We start from the raw sequence: 25370 nt of genomic DNA on the forward strand, positions 1-25370 counted from the left end.
GACCAGACTGATAAGGTATAGGAGTAGCCACTGAACTTGGAGATACATCACTGAAGGAGCTTGAACTTGGTTTCTCACTTCATTGTGTGTAGCTCCAGCTCCCTCCAAGTCCCGCCAATCCTGGAACTCACTTATAAAATAAACACACAGATGCTTACATTATTCAAACTGCTTGGCCATTAGCTCAGGCCTATCATTGTCTAGCTCTTACTCTTACATTTAGCCCATTTCTGTTAATCTTTACTTTGCCACGTGGCTCGTGGCTCACCGGTACTTTACATCTTCCTTGTCCTGGTGGTGGCTCCAGGCAGCTCCTCCCTCTGTCTTCCTGTTCTCTCAATTTTCCTCTCTGTTAGTCTTACCTATACTTCCTGTCTGGCTACCGGCCAATCAGTGTTTATTTATACAGAGTGATATCCACAGCAATTATGTGATAAGACATGAATTACCTATGGTGACTTTTCTTTCCTCTCCTACAGAGAATTCCCAGAGGAAATGATAGCCCGAAACCACTCCACAGTAACTGAGTTCATCCTTGCTGGATTAACAGACACACCAGAACTACAGCTGTCTCTCTTCTTCCTCTTCCTTGGAATCTATGCAGTGACAATGGTGGGGAACCTGGGCATGATCACTCTGATCCTGCTCAGCTCCCACCTGCACACGCCCATGTACTTCTTCCTCAGCAGTCTCTCCTTCATTGACCTCTGCCACTCCACTGTCATTACCCCCAAAATGCTGGTGAACTTTGTGACAGTGAAGAACATCATCTCCTACCCTGAATGCATGACTCAGCTCTATTTCTTCCTGGTTTTTGTTATAGCAGAGTGTCACATGTTGGCTGCAATGGCGTATGACTGCTATGTTGCCATCTGTAACCCATTGCTTTACAATGCTATGATGTCCTATCAAATCTGTTCCTGGATGATATGTGGTGTGTATAGCATGGGTTTGATTGGTGCCACAGCTCACACAGTCTGCATGTTAAGAGTTCATTTCTGTAAGGCTGATGTAATAAACCATTACTTCTGTGACCTTTTCCCATTACTGGAGCTCTCTTGCTCCAGCACTTTTATCAATGAAGTAGTAGTTCTATGTTTTAGTGCTTTCAATATCCTTTTCCCCACACTAAGTATCCTGAGCTCTTATGTCTTCATCATTGCCAGCATCCTGCGCATCCGTTCCACTGAGGGCAGGTCCAAAGCCTTCAGCACCTGCAGCTCCCACATCTCAGCTGTTGCTGTCTTCTTTGGGTCTGCTGCATTTATGTACCTGCAGCCATCATCAGTCAGCTCCATGGACCAGGGGAAAGTGTCTTCTGTCTTTTATACCATTGTCGTTCCCATGCTTAATCCCGTGATCTACAGCCTGAGAAATAAGGATGTCAAACTTGCCCTAAAGAAGTTGTATGAAAAAAGTTTCCCATGAAAAATGTTTATCTTTATCAAACTGTTGTGATGTTTTTCATCTCTTTTTAGGATATCTTCTTGATTCTTGTAAGTTGGGTATTTCATTTTTATTTTGTGTCCTATTTTAGATGAAGGGCCATTGCTACTTTCTTTCTGATTTCTCTGGGATTTAAATCCTGGAAACAACCTGTTTTAACATATGTACATATGCTTATATTTTAGCAATCTTCCGCAGCAGAAGTTTTCCAAATGATTTTGTTTAGAAAGTCTTTGGTGTTATCTCTCCCCATATTCCCTCCTTTACTCTGTCCTCCTATCTCCCAACCCATTTAAGCTATTCACTTCCATTACTCTGCTTTCTTTCCTTATATCATCACCAAGTTCTGTCTTCCCTGCCTTGGAAGCATCCTCCTCCCATCATGCCTGCCTCTCCCTGGGAAACACTGCATAGGAGCAGGTGGGAGGAATGTAAGATGGTGGAGGTAAGGTGGTAGATGACTACAGTGTTGGCCAGACACAACAGGACAGCTGCACGTATGAAGTCACAGCACTCATGGCATCATGGACAACACCTGCACAAGCTGGAGCAAGACAAATTCACAGCATGACAGGAACCAGCGGCCATAAAGTTCCGCCACTGCCTCGGGGGCTCTTGGTAATTGATAGCTGCTGGGAGAGGGAAAGTTAGCACTCTTTAAGGCTGTGATCCTTGGTATGTCTAACATGTTCCTGTGAACAGCCACACACCTAAAACTGTATAGGCAGTACAAACGGGACTCGGTGTTTTACTTTGGTTTTTTGTTTTGTTTTTGTTTGTTTGTTTGTTTGTTTGTTTCGAGACAGGGTTCCTCTGTGTAGCTTTGTGCCTTTCCTGGATCTCGCTCTGTAGACCAGGCTAGCCTCGAACTCACAAAGATCCGCCTGCCTCTGCCTCCCGAGTGCTGGGATTAAAGGTGTGCGCCACCACCTCCCGGCTTACTTTGTTTTTAATGAGGACACAAAAACTTCCCTGGGGATTCAGCTCAATGTGTTTTGTCCTTACTTTGTTTTTAATGAGGACACAAAATTGGGTGAATAAGGGAAGGGGAGAAAGATCTTGGGGAAAACCAGGTAAGGGGATGAAGATGATCAAAACACATTGAGCTGAATCCCCAGGGGAGTCCTTGCCCTGAAGGAGATGGGAATGAGGGGTGGTCTAGGGGGAAGCTGGGGGGGGACAGGAGAAGGGAGGACAGGGGAATCCGTGGCTGACATGTAAAATTAAATTAAATTATGAAATAAAAAAATTAAAAATAAATAAATAAAATTTCAAATAATTAGTAAAAATACTTTAACAAAAAGAACCAAACAAACAAGCCCTGACATCTCTAACTAACATAATATTTTACCTGTCCCACCTCTTATACTATGGCCAGAGTCAAAGCAATGGATTTTCCCATCATGAGCATTTGAACCTGATTATACCACATCTAAAACATCATCTGTCTGATTACAGGTGCAAAACATTGCAGACTTTGTGGTCAGCTTAAAACGCAGAATACGGGAATGTCAATGCCATGTCAGTTTGTCTCATCCTATGAAACCAAACCTTCAGAAGTTGGAGACTTTTTCCTGTACTGCTCATGTCTTATCTTCACCACTAATTTTCTTGCTATACAAAGTTACCCAAATATATTTATCCACCATATATGCATATGTTATGTGATACATATATATGCTGATGCAAAACCTGTATAATATGAATGTTTCATTTTATTGCTTGGATCTGCTTGCAAGGTCTATGTATATATAATTTGTATACCTAAAAATTTCTTGCTACAGGCACAAAATAGCATCTAGATTTTTTTTTCATAGTCATGGATACTGGCTAGGATAAAACTATGCATTTTGTTACCAAGTATTTATTTATGCATTGAAAATATAAATAATATAAGGAAATACATGCTTGAAGTATCCTTGATAATTCTGAGAACTGATAGGGAGTAGAATATTTAAATATTAGAATTCCACCACAAACTGGAGATACTAAATACCCTCAAGGAGAACTACAGCAAGGAGAGAAAAAAATGCATCAAGAATATAGACAGAAGTTGGTCTATCATTCCAGGCAATGCTTCTCAACTCAGGGACTACCTCTGTCTCTTTCAATTTATTTCTGACTAGCAGCTATGTGATTCAAATGAATGATGCATCTCGAGCCTCTGTTTGGGAATAGAACAAAAAGGGTTAATGAAATTCATGTCTAACCTGTCCCATACAGATTTAAAAGTACAATGCACTTTCACCCTCAGCATAGTAGGATTCCTAACTATGTTCTAAAACATATTCTTATATAGCCACAGATAAGATAGCTTCCATCTCTCACCAAAGAAGCTTCTCCTTGCAACAGACAAAGGCTGTTAGAAAACCACCACTGGTCACAACCCAGAGAACAATCACTCCTGTTCGTAAAGATGCGGACAGTTAAGGAAACTAATTGTATTGGGTATTGTGTAGAGTGTCACTGTAGACCAGGCAGTTATGTTTAACCATATGTTTTCAGTGAGGTTGTATGTTTGTTTTCTTTCTGTTAGAGAAAGGCCACAGGAGCAAGGTATAGTTCTCGTGATATCATATCAAAAGGCATCATGTGTAATCCACTGTTAAGGAATGAGAGATTGTGCTCCACTTATCTGAAAGGAGATTTCCTAACTCATTTTCTTGGAATTCTTGCACACTGTAAGTTTGTCTTTTAACTCCACTTATTTGTTTAATCACAGATTTAAATCACTGTGGACTCACAGACATTAATTTCTATTTTCATTTATATTCTACTATAAACTGCTGCAATTATTTTTTGCTTAACTCATTTCAGATGTGGGAATTGCAAATCCTCTTCTGTTATGTCTGTGTCCCTTTCATATACTCCCAGAAATTTAACTTTACATTGTTTTCTGGCACTAAAAATTTTCTAATTTTCTTTCCCAGAAATAAAAGTAACCATTTCTCCTATCAGTTCTGGATATATTTATTGAATAACAGTATTATAAACACGGTACACACATGGAAGCCGGGTGTGCTCATAGCTACTTTGATGCCATTGATTCTAATTCTCTGAATATACTAATATAAACATGAGTAGTAATGTGTTTATACAAAGCCCTTATAGAGATACATATATAATTACCTAAGTACAATGCACCCATATGCATCTATTATAACCCAAAAATCATTAATATAATGTGTTCTACTCTAGATTAGTACCAAATGGGTTAGTTTAGAAGTTTCCATTGCTTGTTTGTAACTTCCACATAAAATAAAAAGTAGTCACTATTGTCTATTCCCTATAACTTTATGGTTCCATTCCTCCTCTTTGTTTATAGTGGTCCTAGAATTTTCCACCTGTAATTTTATGAAAAATCATTCTATCAACAATTATATTAAATAAATTAATATTTATTTTATCTATAGTCCTGCAATCTCTACTCATTGCCAAAGTTTCTAAAGTCAACATGCTCATCTCCAGCCACTTCCCTAAAACTATGTATTGTCCTTGAAATAATAATGGAACATGTAAGAAGGAACTTTTGATAATAACTACAAGTCATTATTATTTCCCCCAAACATTAATTCAACAAATAAAAAGCAGTGAAAACAGCCTCATATATTTTAGAGACTATTTTCAGATGGGATTTTGTCATTGAGGTACCCTACAACTATGTCATTAGACTTCAGTTTCTAGCCCCAAATGCAATGAATGATAATATTTCCAAACACAGAGAATTATACTCAAGGGAGGCAAAGAGAAAGTATGAACCACATCATCATACAGAAAATCTTAATTGATTTTCCCCTGAGCATCTCATCCCCAGTAGAAGGAAATCTTTAAGGAGTTTCCTTCTATAAACTTTTATGGTGCCTCTTATGTATCAAAAGTCTCTGTGAAAATATCATTTTGGTAAGTACCTTAGGAAGACACAGCGGACTCATGACATTGGATTTATATTAGAAATGTATACTACTCAGAACATAGGATATATGTTCTGATCCCACAAATAAAAATGATCCAGATTTATTTTTAATTACACCAATGATGTGAAGAGGTTTAGAACTCATATGTTACTTGAATGGAAGTCTCCAAGTAGAAAGGTGAGCAACCAACATTCATTTGTCCTAAAATCTTTCAACCTCAAAATGTTGAACAACCACCATGAACTCTATTTTTCAGACATTGTAGGAATTTTCAAATGTTAGTCAAAAATATCACTCATGTTTTTGGAACCAAGCTTTCTCCCAGGCATCTTTCATACTTGAATGAAATTTTGTTGTTACACAATATATTTCCATGGCTATAGCTTTCTTCTAAGATGACATACAAAAAAAATTTAAAAAAAAACTCAGCAGCTTTATTTTTATTATAAGTCATATAGACACTAGGGGTAAGTTACTTTCAAACAGTTCTTCAGTTTTTACAAATAACTTCAGCGTACAAACCCTGTCATAAACAATAACACCTAAAGTAAACACAGTTTACCAGTGTCTATTCATGAGGAATTCCTACTACTTCCCTTGTTTTTCATTATTTCTTCTAATAAATCATTAGAAAATTTTAGTACATTCTGATGTTGGTTAATCTAGAATAAAACTAATATTGTATAAACATGCCTTACGGGAGGTCTCTTTTAGTTCATTGGGTCGTACTTCAAACACATGATTCCCTGGATTTCCTCAATGTCTGTTGCTATGTCCCCTTTGAGTTTCTGATTTTGTTAATTTGGATATTCTCTCTCTGCCATTTAGTTAGTTTGGATAAGGGGTTGTCTATCTTGCTGATTTTCTCAAAGAACCAACTCTTTGTTTCCTTGATTCTTTGGGTTGTTCTTTTTGTTTTTATTTTATTGATTTTAGCCCTCGGGTTGATTATTTTCTGCCTTCTACTCCTCTTGTGTGTGTTTGCTTCCTTTAGTACCAGATTTTTCAAGTGTGCTGTTAAGTCGCTAGTATGAGATCCTTCCAAATTCTTTATAAAGGCACTTAGCGCTATGAACTTTACTATTAGGATTGCTTTCATTGTGTTCTGTAAGTTTGGGTATGTTGTGCATTTATTCTCATTGAATTCTGGGAAGTCTTTAATTTCTTTATTTCTTCATTGACCCAGTGATGATTTAGTAGAGTTGTTCCATTTCCATGAGTTTGTAGACTTTCTGCAGTTTCTGTTGTTATTGAAATCCAGCTTTAATCCATGGTGGAAATTACCAGCACTTGAATTTTGGGAGACACAGAACAACCATATCAATATTGAATCTTATTATCTTTTCTTTAACTTTTTGAGGTTATACTGTAATTATATCAATTTATAATTTTTATAATTACATAGCTCTATAATTATAATACATTTATATATTATATTTTTATGATTATAACACATATTTCATAGTTATGTATTTTATAATTATAATGATTTTGTGTTATAATTATATCATTTATAATTATATCACTTTAATATAGCTATATCATCATACCGATCAGTGTATTCTTCCCTGAGGAAAACAAGTTCTCCCAAGCTCAGCCTTCCTTAGTTGCCCATAGTAATTCTTTACATAGTATCAAAGCCTCCTGGTCTTTCCTCTGTTGACATTAGCATGTCTACTTCTTCCCATGTTCAGCTCAGGTTTAGGCAGTCATCCTTCTCTTTAAGAGAGATAAAACCGTGGAACCAAAATAACACCAAAATGCTTTCACCCCCAAAACTAAGGCCTAAGACTTCTCCTTTTAACTACAGGGTATAAGTTACTGGGACAGGCCAGAAGTTACTGAAAGCAGCCAGTCCAAATTCCAGAAACCGAGAAGTGTAAAAGTACAGAGTCACAAGGTAGTCAGGAGGTAATGACTGCCAGACTATGGAATGTCCTCTCCCTGGTTCCCTAAGTAACTGTTTGACCATAGAATGTCCCAACCCTATTTTCCATAGTGACTGTAATCACCAGATGCCCCCATCTGGGGGCAGCCAATGAGAAATGGTGACAGGCAACTACCTCCTTAGAAGGAAAATTGAATCGTGATATCTGGAATTCCTAGACACAAGCCGATCAGAATTGTACCCATACTAGCACCCCTAAATGATGTAACCTTGTGATTTTTCCCTTTAAAAACTGAGCTTGCAGATAGGTGGGCACTTCCTCCAGCCTCCACTGCGTTGGATCTGTTGGACAAAGTCCCTGCCTAGGTTTGTATTGCTTTGGGATATCCCGAAATTAAACCTTGCTTTTGCATTCTGGTATGCTCATCCTAGGTGATCTCTCTGGGGGTCACGATCTGGGCACAACAAAACTAGGAGACTTGCTAAGAGAAACAGATTTCATACAAACTAGTATACGGTCACTTCTGAGTTTGATTTTAAGTTAACAAAATCGACCTCTAGAAAGTCTTAAGATTTTATAGAAAAGCATAGAATTAATTGATCCACAGTCAGCATGGTTTCTCCCATTAGGAGAGAGCCAGCAGGAGAGGTAGAAGAGACAAGTGTGGGGCAGGAAGACCTCCACCTAGCGTTGGCTGTTAGCATTGTCTGCTACTCGAGACACTTGTACAACTTTTTCTGTCAGTGTGTTTTTAATTCAGAGAGAGGTGTCTCAAGTGCTGAAATTCCTTGGGTTGGTGATAACTCTAGGTTTACTTTTTTTTTTTTCATTTCTCTTCACTAAGAAATTTTCTATTCACTCTACATTTTGAAGGATTCTCAAACTGTTTTATGAAACTTCTGTGCCATTTTATAAACTCACCAGTAATATGAGGTTGTGATTCCTCCCATCCTTGTGAGCACTTACCATTTTATCTCAACCACTCCAACCAATGTGAAATTTTGTCTCTCTCTGGTTTTTATTAAAATGACCTTAATGTTAATCATGGTACACATATTTTCAGCTGTTTATTGGGAATTTGTCTATCTCCACTAGAAGGATCTTTACTCAGATCATCTGGCTGTGTATAACTGGATTATTTGTTCTCTTAGCCATTCAGATAAAAAAAAAAGTTCTTAACATTTATCAGTAGTTCTCCCTAAGATATATTACGTGAGATGTGTTTCCCATTGAGTGTGCTTTTTTTCATCTATCTATGATATCCTTTAAGGCACAAATTATTTTTATTTTTAATTATGTTCAATTTATTTATTTGTTTGTTTCTGTAGCCTCTGATTGAAACATCCTGTCCAAAAAACTATCACCAATTTCATGGGCATAAAGTTCTAGTATTACAGTTTTTATCAAACGTTACTATTTTTAGATAAAATACATATATATATATATATATATATATATATATAAAACATTCATTTTTCATTAACTCTTTCATAGTATGAAGAGTTGCATATTAATTATTTAACATGTAACTTCATCTAATTGCCCATGTATTAGAAATCCATTGTTCCTACACTGAATTATTATTAAACACATAACTTTAATAATTTGCAGATGTATTTTTTAACAGATTGCCAATTTCCTTATATCTCATCACATATCTGTATTATGAGCATATTATAAGGTTGTAGTATATTTTCAGTTGGGGAAACTTGAAAATTCCAATTTTACTCTTTTCCTTTAGGTTTGTTCTGATCATTTCCAGATCAAGGCCCTTATATTTTGTGGAGAATTTATGATCAGCATGCCATTATTGCAATAAAAATATTTTGGATTTTCATTAGGATTGCACCAAACTTTTAGACTAGTTTGGGAAGTATTGTCATTTCACAATGTTAAAGCTTATAATCCATGAAGATGGGGTGTCTTTCCATGTATGTAATGGTTTATCCTTTTGACAATGTTGATAATTTCAAGTGCAATACCTTATATGTCTTTATTTTATTCCTAAATGTTTTAACATTTTCCATGATATTTTAAATGGATTTTTATGATTGCTGCATTTCTTGATGATCTTGGGCCCCACTTCCACGGTAAACTTTAAATAAATAACAGTGCTTCCTTATAGATTTCTTGGAATTTTGTATATACAAAATTAATTCATATATATGCAAAGGTAGTTTTATTATTTACTTTCCAATTCAGATGCCTTTTGATTTTGTATTCTTATCTGATTGCCCTAACTTTATTTCTACTATAATGTTGGTTAAAGAAAGAGAATATGGAGTACCCAGGGGTCTGGGGTGCTATGTCCAGCATGGGATATCTGAGGGGGAAAAAAATCTACATACACTATGTTCTTGTGTCTCTTAACTTTATTCCTCTGAAACAAAATTCTATCAATACAGCTATAGCTCCGTCAGGCATTTAGGACAGAAATAACTCTAGATATACCAAACTCTTTATCTGTCTACTTTATTTCTCTGGAATGAAATCCTGTTTCCATAGCTTCAGTTCCATCCAGTTCCCCAGCTCATAGCCCTGCTAACGACTAAATTCCTGTGGGTCCAACCTCATTTTTGTCCCCTGTATCCTCTTTCTCCATCTTTGATACTCTCTCCTCCTGACACAGAAAACTCTACCCAAGATCTGCTTACCCTCACCATGCCATTCTGTGCATTTCTACAGAAAATGCCTGCCCTTTCTTTCCCTGGGCATGTGGTTCTCTGTCTCCTCAGGAATGTTGTTCTATCTCTCACCTTGATATGTAAAAACCTCTTTTGTTCTCAGTCAGTTGCCCTGGAGAACCACTAGGCCTCGGTTAGGAGGGTGGTCTGAACTTCATTTGCATAAGAAACAAAGCTATGTGTCTCTGCCAGATTGTCTTTACTTATGTGACCTTATCCAGGTACTGGCTTCAACAGGGAAATTACCTAGAAGTTCAGCAGGTCTGAAAATATTTGGCCATGCAAAAAATTCATAATAGAGTATAGCTCGAATATTAAAGGCTGGATAGCACCAAATATTCATAATAAATGGCTTGTCTCTTGACAGGACTCTTGGCCGATCAAGGTATAGATAGCTTTAATACACAGCTGAATCTCTATAATATATTCTTGCAGCCTGCAAGAAGAGTTCAACTTATACTGTTCATTACTTTATGGAGAAAGCCTTTAGGTCACCACCATTAAGTAGAGGATGAGTTGTATATGTGCCTGGTGTTCTTTTGTCTTTGTGTGGATGCTGTTCTTATTGTAACACAGAAAAATGTTTTTCTCTTGATTGGGAGAACTACAAATGAGTCATGAAAAATCCTTAGCAGACTCCGCTGAATGCATCAGATCTCTCCTTAGTTGTCCATGAGCTGAGTACTACCATTTTCATGGCAAAAGTCACAAACAGGGACAGATGTATCTTATATTTAATTACAAGTGCCATGTGTTGGGAAGTCTAAAGTCTTAGATGGCTATCATGTAAGAATAGCTGTCAAAAAATTGAAGATGCTAGGCAAGATAAAAACTTGAATTCTCTTTCACACCTCAGATATATGTAATATATATGTATATTTGTAATATATATGTAATAATATAATAGATATTATCTCATTTTTCCCTTCTCTTTCCACATAGAACTCCCAGAAGAAAATGTTACAAGGAAATCTTTCCAGAGTGACTGAGTTCATGCTTGCTGGCTTAACAGAAAAACCAGAGCTCCAGCTCCCTCTCTTCTTCTTCTTCCTAGGAATCTATGTGGTCACAGTGGTGGGCAATATGGGCATGGTCACCCTGATACAATTCAGTTCTCACCTGCACACGCCCATGTACTTCTTCCTCAGCAGTCTGTCCTTCATTGACCTCTGCCATTCCACTGTCATTACCCCCAAAATGCTGGTGAACTTTGTGACAGTGAAGAACATCATCTCCTACCCTGAATGCATGACTCAGCTCTATTTCTTTCTGGTTTTTGGAATTGCAGAGTGTCACATGTTGGCTGCAATGGCATATGACCGCTATGTTGCCATCTGTAACCCCTTGCTTTATAATGTTATGATGTCCTATCAAGTCTGTTCCTGGATGATATTTGGGGTGTATACCATGGCTTTGATTGGGGCCACAACTCACACAGTCTGCATGTTAAGAGTGCATTTCTGTAAGGCTGATGTAATAAACCATTACTTCTGTGATCTTTTTCCACTTCTGGAGCTCTCTTGTTCTGACACATTTATTAATGAAGTAGTAGTTCTGTGTTTCAGTGCTTTTAACATCTTTATTCCAACTCTGACTATACTGAGCTCTTACGTCTTCATCATTGCCAGCATCCTCCGGATTAAATCCACTGAGGGCAGATCCAAAGCCTTCAGCACCTGTAGCTCACACATATCAGCTGTTGCTGTCTTCTTTGGTTCCCTTGCATTCATGTACCTGCAGCCATCATCAGTCAGCTCCATGGACCAAGGGAAAGTGTCTTCTGTTTTTTATACGATTGTTGTGCCCATGATGAACCCATTGATCTATAGCCTGAGGAATAAGGATGTCAAAGTTGCTCTAAATAAGTTCCTTGAACAAAAATTTTTCTTATGAAAAGACTAATTTTTCCTTACGAAAAATTATGTTTGTAGGATTGGCAAATAGTTCAAAGGCTTCTTTATGGCCACAGATTGTGAGATTATTCTAGCACTGTTTATTTTTAAGTTGTCAGGGGAAAAACCAGTTTTAGCCAATAGGACATATGAAGGAAAACATCTCACTAGGAATGCAGAAAATCCATCTGCTCATGACAACATGTATCACATTAAGCAATTTAGCAAACACTTTAAAGACTTCTTGTTAATGATTATGTTTTATGTATGTAGAACAATGTTCCTTTTATGAAAGACATATTTATCTTATGATAGAAAATAAATATATTTGGTCAGCATCCTTGATCATTTCAATAATATATGTAATTGGCTTTTTTAATTAAGTACATTTTTAAAATTTCAGACATTGTGATGCTCAAAACAAATAATTTTATCAAGAAATAAAATATGCAAAATATGATGCCTAATTTTTGCTAAGTGTGCAGAACTGTAAAGGTCATAGAGTGATATTGTGAGTTATAACCTACTCCTACCTCCAAAAAAATTACAATGGATGAGACACACATCATTAAACAAGAATGTACACATTGTGCACAAAGCCTCCAAAGCAGAGTAGAAATAAGAACAAGAATTCTTATGTTGGTATATGTCTTCTAATATTTGTAAGCATGTCTGCAGCACATAATTGAACATGGCAGATTCAGAAGTGCATTAATTTAATACCGTACAACATGAAATATTTATTCATATCTGGAAAAGGAAAACTTGAAAACAATGTTTTCTGACTGACAAGTAGCCCTGATATTTATAAAAGGAGTATCTATTCCCAAAAGAAGGCTGAATTATGGGTAGAGTGTGGGAGGCCAGCTTCCACATTTCCCCATTTTTCCCCAGGGTACTCTTGAGGCAAAAGATAAGAAATACTAGGTAGAAAAGGAGTGTGGAAAAGAAACAGACAGAAACACAGAAGAGGTTCAGGAGGGCCTGCATCGATATCCATTGGTCCCTTCTGTCCCTTCTAAAGGATTTTTATAGGAATGCCAAGAGGCAGACCAAAAGACCTCCCCCTAGCAGAGCCAAGTGCAGACCCTTCTAATCACCTGGTAACCACTCACATAGTCAAACCATCCTCTAATGCAGCCCTACTTGGTAAAGCAAGCTCAGATCTCACTATGAAACCTCTATGGTCCTCCACAACAAAGAAGATGTCCAAAAAATGAATTCCCTTTTTTTCCCATTATGCAACTGAATTTCCATTGCTTCTATTTAAAACTGCAATCAAAAAACTAATTTCATGCTTCTGGAAGGTTAACTGTGTCTATCAGGCCATCTCGGTAGCTCTAAGTGGCCTCCAAAAATATATCAGGTCCCACATCACCTCCTCTTGCTCTTGGAGGTAGAAGCATCTTCAGCATTTTTCTTGTCTCCTCCTAAGGCATCTCCAAAGAAGGTGCTTCCTTATTATCTAGAGCTACTTCTGGGCCATAGGTGATGATTTTGTTGTTACTGATTCCTTCTGAATCTTACTGAAATCTTAAAAGAAATTGAAAAAGTTTCATTAGGAATTGATGGGTGATATTGCTCTGCATGCTGTGAATGTGTTGCTCTGATTGGTTGATAAATAAAATGCTGATTGGCCAGTAGCCAGACAGGAAGTATAGGCAGGAAAAGCAGAGAAGGAGAATTCTGAGAGAGGAAGGCTGAGACAGGAGACACCAGCCCACTGTCCAGGGAGCAGCATGTAAAGGCACACAGGTGAAGCCAGTGAAGACATGGCAACATATAGATTAACAGAAATGGGCTGAATTTAAAAGTAAGAGCTAGTCAGTGGTAGGTCTGAGCTAATGGCCAAGAAGTTTTAATTAATATAAGCTTCTGAGTGATTATTTTATAAGCAGCTGCAGGGTCCATGGGGCTGGGCAGGACCAGAGAAAACATCAGCTACAAATGGCACCCAACATGGGGCATGAATCCATGCTCCTGAGATTAAGAGTCTCATGCTCTACCAACTGAGCTAGCTGTGCAGTTATAATTTTTAAAAAAATGCCCCATGTTGAGTACCATTGTCTAGTCTTGATATGAAGGTATATGCCTAGTATTATTGCATCTTGTTATGCTGTATTTGCTTGATATCACTGGGAGGCTGCTCTTTTCTGAAGGCAAATGGAGGAGGAGTAGATCTGCGAGAGAGGGGAGATAAGGGGAAGTGAGAAAGGAGAGAGAGGAGAGGCTGTGGTCGAGGTGTATCATATGAGAGAAAAATAAAGAAAAGAAAGGAAAGGAAAGGCAAAGAAAAGAAAAGAGAAAATAACTGGGACCTCATGAAATGTAAAAGCTTCTGTCAGGCAAAGAGCATTGTCAGTCAGACAAAGTATCAGCCTATAAAATGAAAAAAGATATTTTTCTCAACTCTGCATCCAATAGGGGACTAATATCTAAAATATATATAAAGAACTCAAGAAACTAGATATCAAAAAACCAAATAATCAAATTCTAAAATGGGATACAGATCTAAACAGAATTCTCAATAGAGGAAACTCAGATGGTTGAGAAACACTTAAAGAAATGTTAAACATCCTTAGTCTTCAGGGAAATGCAAATCAAAACTACTTTGATATTTCATTTACACCTATCAGAATGGTTAAAAGCAACAAAACAAGTGGCAGCTCATGCTGACAAGGATGTGGAGTGAGAGAAATAGTCAGTCATACATTGCTGGTGAGAGTACAAACTCATACAGCTACTATGGAAATGAGTGTGGCAGTCCCTCAAGAAGTTGTGAATCAATTTACTTCAAGGTCCAGCTATAACCAGTCTTAGGTATAAACCCAAAGGATGTTTCATATTACTGCAGAGACACTTGCTCAACCATGTTCATTGCTACTCTGTTCATAATAGCCAGAAATTGGAAACAACCTAGTTGTTACTCAACAGAAGAATGGATAAAGAAAATGTGGTAATTTACAAATGGACAGTTATTCAGCCTCTTAAAAAAATGACATCATGGAATGTGCAGGCAAATTAATGGAACTAGAAAAAAAATCATCCTGAGTAGGAAAACCTGATCCAGAAAGACAAATATGGTATGTATTCATATATATGTGGATATTAGTTGTAAAGCCAATGATAACAAAGCTATAATCTGTATAACCACAGGGGGAATGTTTAGAGTAAGAAACTAGAGGATCTCATTAGGAAAGGAAATAAAATAGGTAGATATAGATGGAAGCAGAGGAGCTGGAATGGGAGGATCAGGTGGGCGGGGGAAGGAAGAGGGTGTTGAGGGAGGAAATACAGGGAGAGATAGCTAAGGTTAAAAGGCATTTGAGATGTGGTATAGGAACCTAGTACTGTAGAAATGTCCCGTTTTCAGGAGTAGTAAACCAACATATAATGAAAGACGGGTTTTTTTGTTTTGGTTTTTTATGTGCTTTTATTTGGTTACAGTTTGGTATTTTGTTTTGTTTGGGGGCATAGTTTAATTTTGTTTTCTTGGTTTGTGGGGCATTCATTGTTGTGCTGGAGTTTTGTTTGTTTTTTTGAAAGAACTTAAAGTTGTGTGTATGGTGACATTTTATTTGTATTAAAATGTTATTTGTATGTTAATAAATAAAGTTGCCCAGGGGTCAGAGCTATTAGCAAGCCATAGGAAAGCAGGGCGGTGGTGGCATAGGCTTGTAATCCCAGCACTTGGTAGGCAGAGCTAGGTAAGTCTCTGTGTGTTCAGGGATACAGCCAGCACTGGATACACACGCCTTTAATCTCAATACCAACCGTAGAAGACCTGGAGGTCTATACAGACAGGCCGTGACAAGGCGGTCATGTGGTTGGGTTTACAACCAATGAGAAGGCAGAACAGAAACTCTATATAAAGACTTTAACACAGGAAGTAGCTCTGGTTCAGAGAGGTAGGACCACCACAGGAGGAAGGGTAAGGTTTTAGCTCTTAGCTCTGACCTCTTGGCTTTCTTCTTTGCATTGGTTCTGTGTTTCTTATTTAATAAGACGGTTGGTTACATCTACATGTGTGGGTAGGAGGGAGGAGACGATCTCAAAGAATTTGCAAGAGGGGAAGAATATGATCGAAATATGCTTAAATTGTACAGTTGTTTTGAATAATAAAAATATAATTAATTTTCTTTGACTTTAAATTTTTCTCTCAACTATTTAGAAAAATCCTACCTCCTTGCTGTAATTGTTACCGAAGAGAAATATGAATAATCCTCAAGCTTTATTTGAAAAAATGTTTCATGAAAGAGACAAGCATGGATATCTCCAAGAAACACTATCTTTCCCCTGCCCCTGTGCTGTTCTGTGTCCTGAGACGTAGCACTAGACCCCTTATTCTTCTTTTCCAGGCACTAGCACTGTTTGCCTTGCAGCTTTAATACCAGCTGTCTCCTCCAGCAGGCTTGGGGCTATGCTGCCTTTTCTTCACCTGGCCTTCAAATACATGATGAAAACATCTCAATCATGTCAATTTTCACATTCTGTGTAACACCAAAACTGTATAATAGACTATTCTCTTATTTGAAAACTAGAAGAAATAGCCTTCCTGACATTTCATATATTAATGACTTCTTTACATCATATGCCTTTTATTATAGCACAAACAAACCCATACATGTTTATCAAACCTCACATAGATGTGTGTTATGTGGTACAGATACAGTAATTTATCAAAAACAATTACAAAATTACTCATATAACTAACCAAAATGTTAATAATTTAAGAAAATTTCACAGAGTAAATACATTTTGTCACTAAGTACTATGATGAAGGTGGGTAATATTCTTTTTCAGGATATTTCATTTCTCTGATACAACCATATATTTTTTTCTATAAGAAAGTGTTTCTTCATATGAAATTAGCATTTTCAAGGACCATTAGTTGTCACTAGAAGGAACATTAGACACCAAAATTTTGACACACATTCATATACATAAAAACCATATCACATTCAGTCAAAAGGTTGCCCAATGTGCTAGAATAGTTACCCAAAGATATCAGTTTCTTTTCATTGTTTATCTACTGTGCTATAAGGAGCTCTCATTTTTGGTCTTACATAATGGTTCCTCTGCATTGCATGACATTAAGACAGAAATCTATGAAAGGAAAAAGGGGTGCCTCATACCTTGATGAGCACCCCTACATCCCTTTGGAAAGAACTTAGTCTTATAAGCAAACTTAGTTGCAAGAGATATTGAGAGAGGCCATGTTGATCTAGATAGTAGCACGTCAAATTAAGACACATAATGCTCATTGTAGAAGAAAACAGAATGAATATCTAACAGTTTCTTCCTCGTATTGCAAATTTTTGCAATTTTATAGATGATGTAGTTGTATCCTGCTACACTACTGTTTGATAGTAGTGTAGCAGGATACAACTACATCATCTGTATGTCTGTATGTCAAATTACTCTGATTGGTCAATAAATAAAACACTGATTAGCCAGTGGCTAGGCAGGAAGTATAGGCAGGACTAACAGAAAGGAGAAAAGAAAGAACAGGAAGGCGGAAGGAGACACTGCCAGCCACTTCCAGGCCAAGCAGCATGTAAAGATGCTGTTAGCCACGAGGCATGTGGCAAGGTATAGATTTATAGAAATGGGTTAATTTAAGATCTAAGAACAGTTAGCAAGAAGTCTGCCACAGCCATACAGTTTGTAAGCAATATAAGTCTCTGTGTTTACTTGATTGGGTCTGAGCAGCTGTGGGACTGGCGGGTGACAAAGATTTGTCCTGACTGTGTGCAAGGCAGGAAAACTCTAGTTACAAATGGCACCCCATGTTGGGCAGCAGATATTGGTAAAATTATTAAGGCCACTCCACATAGTTAAAAGGAAGATTTATTTAGTGGATAACTTACAAATGAAGGGATGGGTAGTTCACGAGGTCTGGGGAAGGTGTATTGCAGTCCAGTGGTGTTCTCTGGAGTTCTGCTCAGTCAACCTCCACTGTCAAGGGTCCAGGAACAGAGAGAGTGCTGGCCCATCCAGATCTCAGGTCTCTTGGTGCCTCCCTTGGCCCTGCCTTATAGGCGTGACAGTTGCGGAAGCCTCAATGGGGGTTGGAACTTCCAGATCAAAGCTGGAAGGGCTACCCACTACAGTATCCAAAGCATTTTTTTTTTAGTATCTTTTAAAAATTTACTTTTTTGTGTATATGAGTTTTTGGTTGCATATATACCATGTGTATGTCTAGTGTCTGAGACCAAAATAGAGCATTATATCTCCTGGACTCAGAGTTACTGACTGTTGTGAGACACAATGTGGATTCTGGAAACCAAACCCAGGTCCTCTGAAAGAAGCAAGTACAGTGTACAGCTGAGGCGTTTCTCTAATACTAATAACTAGAATTTAACATTTGGACTTAGCATTGCATTTAAGAAAAATAATGCTGTTAAATGTGACTAAAATAAGATATATAAAGCACTAGTAAAATATTCAGTATTTTAGTAACATTTAAAACATTTTTAGAAAGGCTCATATCATGTTAGACTCAGTCTTTATCTTTGTCTTTATTCCTGATGTTTCCCAACCAGAAATGGCTTTTTTATTCCATCCTTTTCCAGCTTTTATAGTCCTCTCAGTGTCAAGCACAAGTGGTTAATTGCCATGCATTCCCTACTACTCGAGGTTTTATCCAGACTTTCCACTATACCACCCATCATACATGCTATAGAAATGGTATTGCATCTGAATGCTGTGGACATCATATACTATGTCTTGCATAGTGCCATTGTTGATCAGCAACATCTTTCTTTTAACATCTGCTCCAAGTAAGGACACCAGGAGGAAGTTCCTACTCATGATACATCTAATACAGCTGGTTCTCTGTTCCCTTCTGGCTACCTAGAATACTCCCAAACCTCCCCGCCCCCACTTTCCAGCAGCACTGGGGTATGGAAGAGAAGGTGCCAGCCTGGGTTAGTAAGCACAAGACCCACACACAGGGCTGTCACAGGTCCTCTGTCTTGATGTCTGTTTCTTGATTGTTGTTTTTAATTAGTTTATTTTCATTTAAAAAATTCATACAATATATTTTGATCATCTATTTCCCCTCCCTGAACTACTCCCAGATCCTCCCCACCTCCTACCCACACAACACCCCTCCCCCCGCTCTCAAAATAAAAACACAAAAAACAAAATCCAAAACCAAAAAAGACCCATTAAACAAACAAGAGACCAGCAAGACAAAAATATATCAAAATAACAAAATGAAACAAAAAAGTCCGTGAAAAACAAACAAGCAAAAAACAAAATTGGGCCCATTTTGTGTCTGTCAACTACTCCTGGGCATGGGCCCTGTCCTGGAATGTGATTAATATACCTAGCAATATTACATTTTCCTTTTGCCAGCAGCCAAAAATAAAGTTGATAGCTTTATTTTTACTAATCTTATTTAAAACTTGAGTGGTAGGTTTTAACAGTTTGGAGAAATACCTGCATAAAGTACATTAAAACTCTATTCTGCATCCAGAAAATTTAAAGAATTCCAAAGTAAACAAAAATTTATTGCTACCATTATCTCAAAACTGTATGTTAGTGAATAGTGAATAGAACATAAAATGCAATTTTACTTCAACAAATAATTTAATATGAAAATAGAGCCTACAAAAAATATGTTCACCTTGTCCATTCATATTTTATTATTAAATTTAGAAAGAAAAAATCTTCGTCTCTGTCTATTGGTCTTGTTAGGAACTCCTTGTGAGTCTTTGATAATACCTGAATTTTAATGGGAAAACAAAATGAGATATGCTTGTGTTCATTCCACAATTGAAAATATTCTAGCAATCACTGCTTCTGAATGCATTATATATTTAAATACAGTTAGGGTAGTAAAGTCAACAAAGGTAAATGAAAGCATACAGTTTCTCTAGTTTTCTGTTTTCCCTTTTGGAGAAACTACATGAGATAATTTTTTAAATATTTGTTTTATGATTATCCTGAAGTTTTGAAGTTTCAAATGCCTTGGTTTAAGATATCTAGACTCTAACAATGCGAGAGCACTCACATTCTTGTTTTTAATTCAGAATCTAACAAGAAGAGCAAATAACCATAAATGATATTAAACACTTGACAGTCGGTGGAGGAAGGGGATTTCTAATTGTTGACTTTTCCCCTCACAGTTAATACCTATGGGATAGGATTCTTCTGAGAGGTCATTATTGCTTTTGTTTTTAATGAGACTGTGGTTTTTTCTGACATATGGAAGTGTTGTATTAGCCAACCTTTGCACAGGAACAAATGACTGAAACATCAGCTTAATCGCAGGTCAAGATCAGAGGCTCAAGAATCTTTGAAGCTATCCATTCCCTTCTCACATTATCAAAGACAATTTTCTATTCAGTGTGAAATGGAGACTCAAAACCTCCAACTGAACTGACTGTGAAGAAGGGTAAGTACAAACTTCCATGCTTATCTTTTAAAACATTATAATCTTCTGCAATATCTCTCCTGGTCCACACAGATGTTCATGGCAGTTTATCCATCTATACCCATGCTTATTCTAGAGACCACACTGAGGAGAAGTCTATTTCCCCCACGTCTTCTTCAGTATAGACTCATGTCACACATGTCATTGTTCACTCTCTTTTAGCTAAATTAGTGTGAAGATAGCATTCCATTCTTGTGAATTTGTTTTAACTGAATATTAAGTTTTTGTAGACAACTTTATTGAATTCATTTTTTGACACTTGCTATATACAATCCAATAAGCCAAGCATTATTCAGATCAACAATTTGGAAGGGAAGAAAAATTGCTAACTCATGTAGGACATCCCAGAGAGAAACTCAACACAATTCAATGTAAACAACACGGTCCTCAGTTAAGTTCATACCTTGATCCAGAACCTATGTGCCAATTAATTTAACTTTTACATGTCAGATTTTTAAATTTCTGCTTTCTAGGTGAATTGAAGAATGGAATAAATTTTCCTGAGGTCATACAGCAGATAGGATTTTGAGAAAAAATTTGAACTTAGATTGTGTAATCTATAACATTAGCATTATCAAGTCACAAAATAATAGAGTTGGAACAGGTCTTAAAGGTGACTTAATATGCCTAATTCTATGTCCTTGAGCAATATCGGACAAATGGCTACACAGTAAATAATCTGACATTGCTGGATTTGAGGAAATCATAGCATGTCTGACTGTTGAGATGTCCTATTTAGTTTTGAAGCAATATACTTCAGGACATTAATTTTACTTTAAGACTGGCAAATACAGTGAGGCCAATACTCATATTTTCCCTTTTTGTAATTAAATATTTTTTATTTATTTTACATACCAATCAGTTTCCCCTCCCTCCTTTCTTCCTGTCCCTTCCCCCAACCTCCTTTCTACCCCCTCCTCAATCCACTCCTCAGAAAGGGTAAGGCTTGCCATGAGAGACAACAAAGCATGTCTTATCAAGTTGAGGAAGGACAAAGCTTCCCCCCTCACCCCAATTCACATACCCCCATCAAGGCTGAAAGCATCTCACCACAAGGAATAGGTTTCAAAAGTCCAGCTCATGTGCCAGGGACAGATCCTGGTCCCAAGGCTAGAGGCCCCACAAACACACCAAGCTACACAACTGTCATCCATATGCAGAGGGCCTAAGTCTGTCCCATACAGGCTCCCTAGCTGTTGGTCTTAAGACCATGAGCTCCTAGGAACTCAGCTCAGCTGTCTCTGTGGGTTTCTCCATCATGATCTTACCCCTTTGCTTATATAATCCCTCCTCCCTCTCTTTGACTGGACTCCTGGAGCTCAGTCCAGTGCTTGGCTGTGGATTTCTGCATCTGCTTCCAACAGTTACTGGATGTAGGTTCTATGATGACAATTAGGGTAGTCACTAATCTGATTACAGGAGAAGGCCAGTTCAGGCACCCTCTCCACTATTGCTAGGAGTCTTAGCTGGGATCATCCTTGTGGATTCTTGGGAGTTTCCCTGGCACCAGATTTCTCCCTCACCCCATAATGACCCCTCTATCAAGATACTTCTTTCTTGCTCTCCCTCTCCCTCCCTCTCCCAACTTGACCATCCTGATCTCTCATGTTCCCATCCCCTATCCTCTCTCCTCTTCTCCACCCCCAGATTATCCAGGAGATCTCATCTATTTCCCCTTCCCAGAGCAATCCATGCATCCCTCTTAGTGTCCTCCTTGTTACCTAGTTTTCTCTAGGGCTGTGGATTGTATCCTGGTTATCCTTTGCTTTACATCTACAATCCACTTGTAGTAAGTACATGTGTTTGCCTTTCTGAGTCTGGGTTACCTCACTCAGGATGATTTTTTTCTAGTTCTATCTATTTGCCTGAAAATTTCATGATGTCATTGTTTTTTACTACTGAGTAATACTCCATTGTATAAATGTACCACATTTTCTTTATTCACTCTTTGATTGAGGGGCATCAAGGTTGTTTCCAGGTTCTGGCTATTATGAATAGAGTAGCAAGGAATGTAGTTGAGCAATGTCCTTGTGTTATGATTGAGCATCCTTCGGGTATATGCTCAAGAGTAGTATAGCTGGGTCTTGAAGTAGATTGATTCCCAATTTTCTGAGAAACTACATACTGATTTCCAAAGTGATTGTACAAGTTTTCACTCCCACCAGCAGTGGAGGAGTGTTCTGCTTACTCCATATTACTCTACATCCTCTCCAATATAAGCTGTCACCTGTGTTTTTAATAGTAGCCATTCTGACAGGTGGCTAATACTCTTTTTTTTTTTTTTTTTTTTTTTTTTGGTTTTTCGAGACAGGGTTTCTCTGTGTAGCTTTGCGCCTTTCCTGGAGCTCACTTGGTAGCCCAGGCTGGCCTCGAACTCACAGAGATCCGCCTGGCTCTGCCTCCCGAGTGCTGGGATTAAAGGCGTGCGCCACCAACGCCCGGCTCTAATACTCTTTTAAATAGACCAATAAGATAAATATTTTGATACACATGTCATGTAATATGTGTATTTATACTATATTGTCAAATTGCTCTCTACTATGTTAAACATTCCCCAACTAGTAAGAGTTATTGACTTTTTTCTGAAACTATCTGGTTTCCATGTTCTTTCAAAATATCCAAGTCTGGTCTGAAGATAGTACAGATGTTGCTTGAAAGTGTTTTTTTTTTTTTAAATATAAAGTAAATGTATATTGGTCATTTTGAAGAACTACATTATATCATTAGCTTAATGGGTTGATAAAAATTTCAAATTCCATTTTGCAAGTGCTCTGATAATCTACAAGCCACCGTCAATAAACATGTTAGAGGGTACATATAAACTTCATGATCACACAATCTACCAGTGCATCTTGTGCTGGTCTTCCAAACTCTTCTCATACAAGTAGTATTTTGAGCTCTGCCAATTCAATAATGAAGTTAGCAGAGGTCAGTCATGGTCCATTGTTTCTCTTCCACAGTGGTGAAGAATATAACTAAATGTATGCCAATGGACTGTTCCCTGGGAACTATCCAAATTAGAAGAAAGCACAATCCCTCTGCTGTTGAGATACAAGTACAACATCTGTGGGGAAATTACGCTCTGCCCTGAAGGGTGGCAGGACTACCTGAAGTATATTGGATACACAGTGCAGCAGTTTCAATAGAAAAGCTACTGTATTGGCAAGCCAGCCAGCTGGTCAGCTACTTAGAGTCAGAATTACATCATGGAAAACAGTTAATTCAGTTACAAATAGAAATGAAAGAAAACATTTATTATTCTTGTCGGTTCTTAGTCTGATAAAATTTAATTACTATGCATTATAAACAGTAATATGCATCACAACACATATTACAATAATTTGAGAGGGGGAGGAAAAAATCTTTAAAAATAAAACATAATCCTTTGTTTTAAATTGAAGTTTAAAGTACAGACCTTGCACTCATCCTCAAAGGTTGTGATCAGCATTAATTTTAAGGTTCTAGATATCTCTTCCTCTTCCTCGGATTGTGCAGTCATCGGTTGTCCAAAGGAAACAGGAGAAGCTTAAGAAACAATTATATGGAATGTCTGCTTTGATGAGGGGCCATAATCTCCACAGAATGCTTTAAGTCTCTGTCTCTCCATCTCTCTGTCTCTCTGCAACACACACACACACACACACACAGGGAGGGGAGGAGGGACAAAGACAGACAGCAATAGAGACAGATAGAGAAAGAGCACAGGGACAGTCACAGAGGCAGAGAGATGGGGGAAGAGAGAGAATACAGATGATGCACAAAAGTGTACTCATTTCTCTGTTTTAAACTTAGAACCTCAGACAATACAATGAGAGCATAATGGGGTCTGGAAACCATTCAATGGTAACCGAGTTCATCTTGGCTGGACTCTCAAGCAAACCAGAGCTGCAGCTACCCCTGTTCCTCCTCTTCCTTGGAATCTACGTGCTCACAGTGTTGGGGAACCTGGGCATGATCATCCTGATCCTGCTCAGCTCCCACCTGCACACGCCCATGTACTTCTTCCTCAGCAGTCTGTCCTTCATTGACCTCTGCCATTCCACTGTCATTACTCCCAAAATGCTGGTGAACTTTGTGACAGTGAAGAACATCATCTCCTACCCTGAATGCATGACTCAGCTCTACTGCTTCCTTGTTTTTGCTATTGCAGAGTGTCACATGTTGGCTGCAATGGCATATGACCGCTATGTTGCCATCTGTAACCCTTTACTTTACAATGTCGTTATGTCTCATCATCTCTGCTTATGGCTTACAGTGGGAGTTTATACTTTGGGTTTTATTGGATCATCAATTCATACAGGCTTTATGTTAAAGTTGTTTTTTTGCAAGACCAATGTGATAAACCATTATTTTTGTGATCTTTTTCCACTCTTGGAGCTATCATGCTCCAGTATATACGTCAATGAACTGTTGGTTCTTTTCTTGAGTGCATTAAATATCCTGACACCTGCCTTGACCATCCTTATGTCCTACATCTTCATCATGGCCAGCATCCTGCGCATCCGTTCCACTGAGGGCAGGTCCAAAGCCTTCAGCACCTGCAGCTCCCACATCTCTGCTGTTGCTATCTTCTTTGGTTCTGCTGCATTCATGTACTTACAGCCATCATCAGTAAGCTCAATGGAACAAGGGAAAGTGTCATCTGTGTTTTATACTACTGTTGTTCCCATGCTGAACCCATTAATCTACAGCCTAAGAAATAAGGATGTCAAATCAGCCATAAAGAAAATTCTTAACAGGTGAACATGATAGACTCATGAATGGAGTTGTTGTCATATTAGAAACAGGTATTTTGCCTGTGTTTGAGATTTGTTAGCCCTACTTTATATATTTTTAGAACATCAATGATGCTTTCCTATGTAACCCCTCCACAATTCTCATTTATATCATCTTTGAACTTACATTGCAATGTCCAAAATGTGTATAGAATGAAAAAAAAAAAAACCTCTTAAGGCTTAAAGAGCCCAAGTTCTATGTTTTAATAATAATGCCAATGATGATAGTGATGGTAATGAAACCTATTATGAGGATGAGGATAATGATGATAGCTTTAGTATTCATCCTTGAGATTTTTCAAAATATAATGTGCACCCAAAACTTCA

At 37.8% G+C, this 25370-nt stretch overlaps 3 protein-coding genes and 1 long non-coding RNA gene across 4 annotated transcripts; 3 read left to right on the plus strand and 1 right to left on the minus strand.

Annotated features, from left to right (window-relative positions):
- Nucleotides 1–390: 390 nt before the first annotated feature.
- LOC102918833 (olfactory receptor 8G50-like) lies at nucleotides 391–1428 on the plus strand. The gene has a single exon (XM_006992581.3). The coding sequence runs from the start codon at nucleotides 496–498 to the stop codon at nucleotides 1426–1428; it is 933 nt and encodes a 310-aa protein (XP_006992643.3). The 5' UTR covers nucleotides 391–495.
- Nucleotides 1429–6472: 5044 nt separating this feature from the next.
- LOC143274116 (uncharacterized) lies at nucleotides 6473–7251 on the minus strand. The gene is made up of 2 exons (XR_013052547.1): nucleotides 6911–7251; nucleotides 6473–6649 (listed from the first exon to the last, which is right to left on the minus strand). It is a non-coding gene; the product is annotated as an uncharacterized LOC143274116 (long non-coding RNA).
- A 3639-nt stretch (nucleotides 7252–10890) lies between these two features.
- LOC102919137 (olfactory receptor 8G50-like) lies at nucleotides 10891–12206 on the plus strand. The gene has a single exon (XM_006992582.4). The coding sequence runs from the start codon at nucleotides 10891–10893 to the stop codon at nucleotides 11824–11826; it is 936 nt and encodes a 311-aa protein (XP_006992644.3). The 3' UTR covers nucleotides 11827–12206.
- Nucleotides 12207–24084: 11878 nt separating this feature from the next.
- Nucleotides 24085–25085, plus strand: LOC102919443 (olfactory receptor 8G3-like). The gene has a single exon (XM_006992583.4). The coding sequence runs from the start codon at nucleotides 24088–24090 to the stop codon at nucleotides 25009–25011; it is 924 nt and encodes a 307-aa protein (XP_006992645.3). The 5' UTR covers nucleotides 24085–24087; the 3' UTR covers nucleotides 25012–25085.
- The last annotated feature ends 285 nt before the right edge of the window (nucleotides 25086–25370 follow it).

This window comes from Peromyscus maniculatus, chromosome 7 (assembly GCF_049852395.1).
Source record: "Peromyscus maniculatus bairdii isolate BWxNUB_F1_BW_parent chromosome 7, HU_Pman_BW_mat_3.1, whole genome shotgun sequence".
Classification (NCBI taxonomy): Eukaryota; Metazoa; Chordata; class Mammalia; order Rodentia; family Cricetidae; genus Peromyscus; species Peromyscus maniculatus.

Coding starts and splice junctions, on each gene's coding strand:
- LOC102919443 (XM_006992583.4), top strand. CDS start 24,088: ATGGGGTCTGGAAACCATTCAATGGTAACCGAGTTCATCTTGGCTGGA.
- LOC102919137 (XM_006992582.4), top strand. CDS start 10,891: ATGTTACAAGGAAATCTTTCCAGAGTGACTGAGTTCATGCTTGCTGGC.
- LOC102918833 (XM_006992581.3), top strand. CDS start 496: ATGATAGCCCGAAACCACTCCACAGTAACTGAGTTCATCCTTGCTGGA.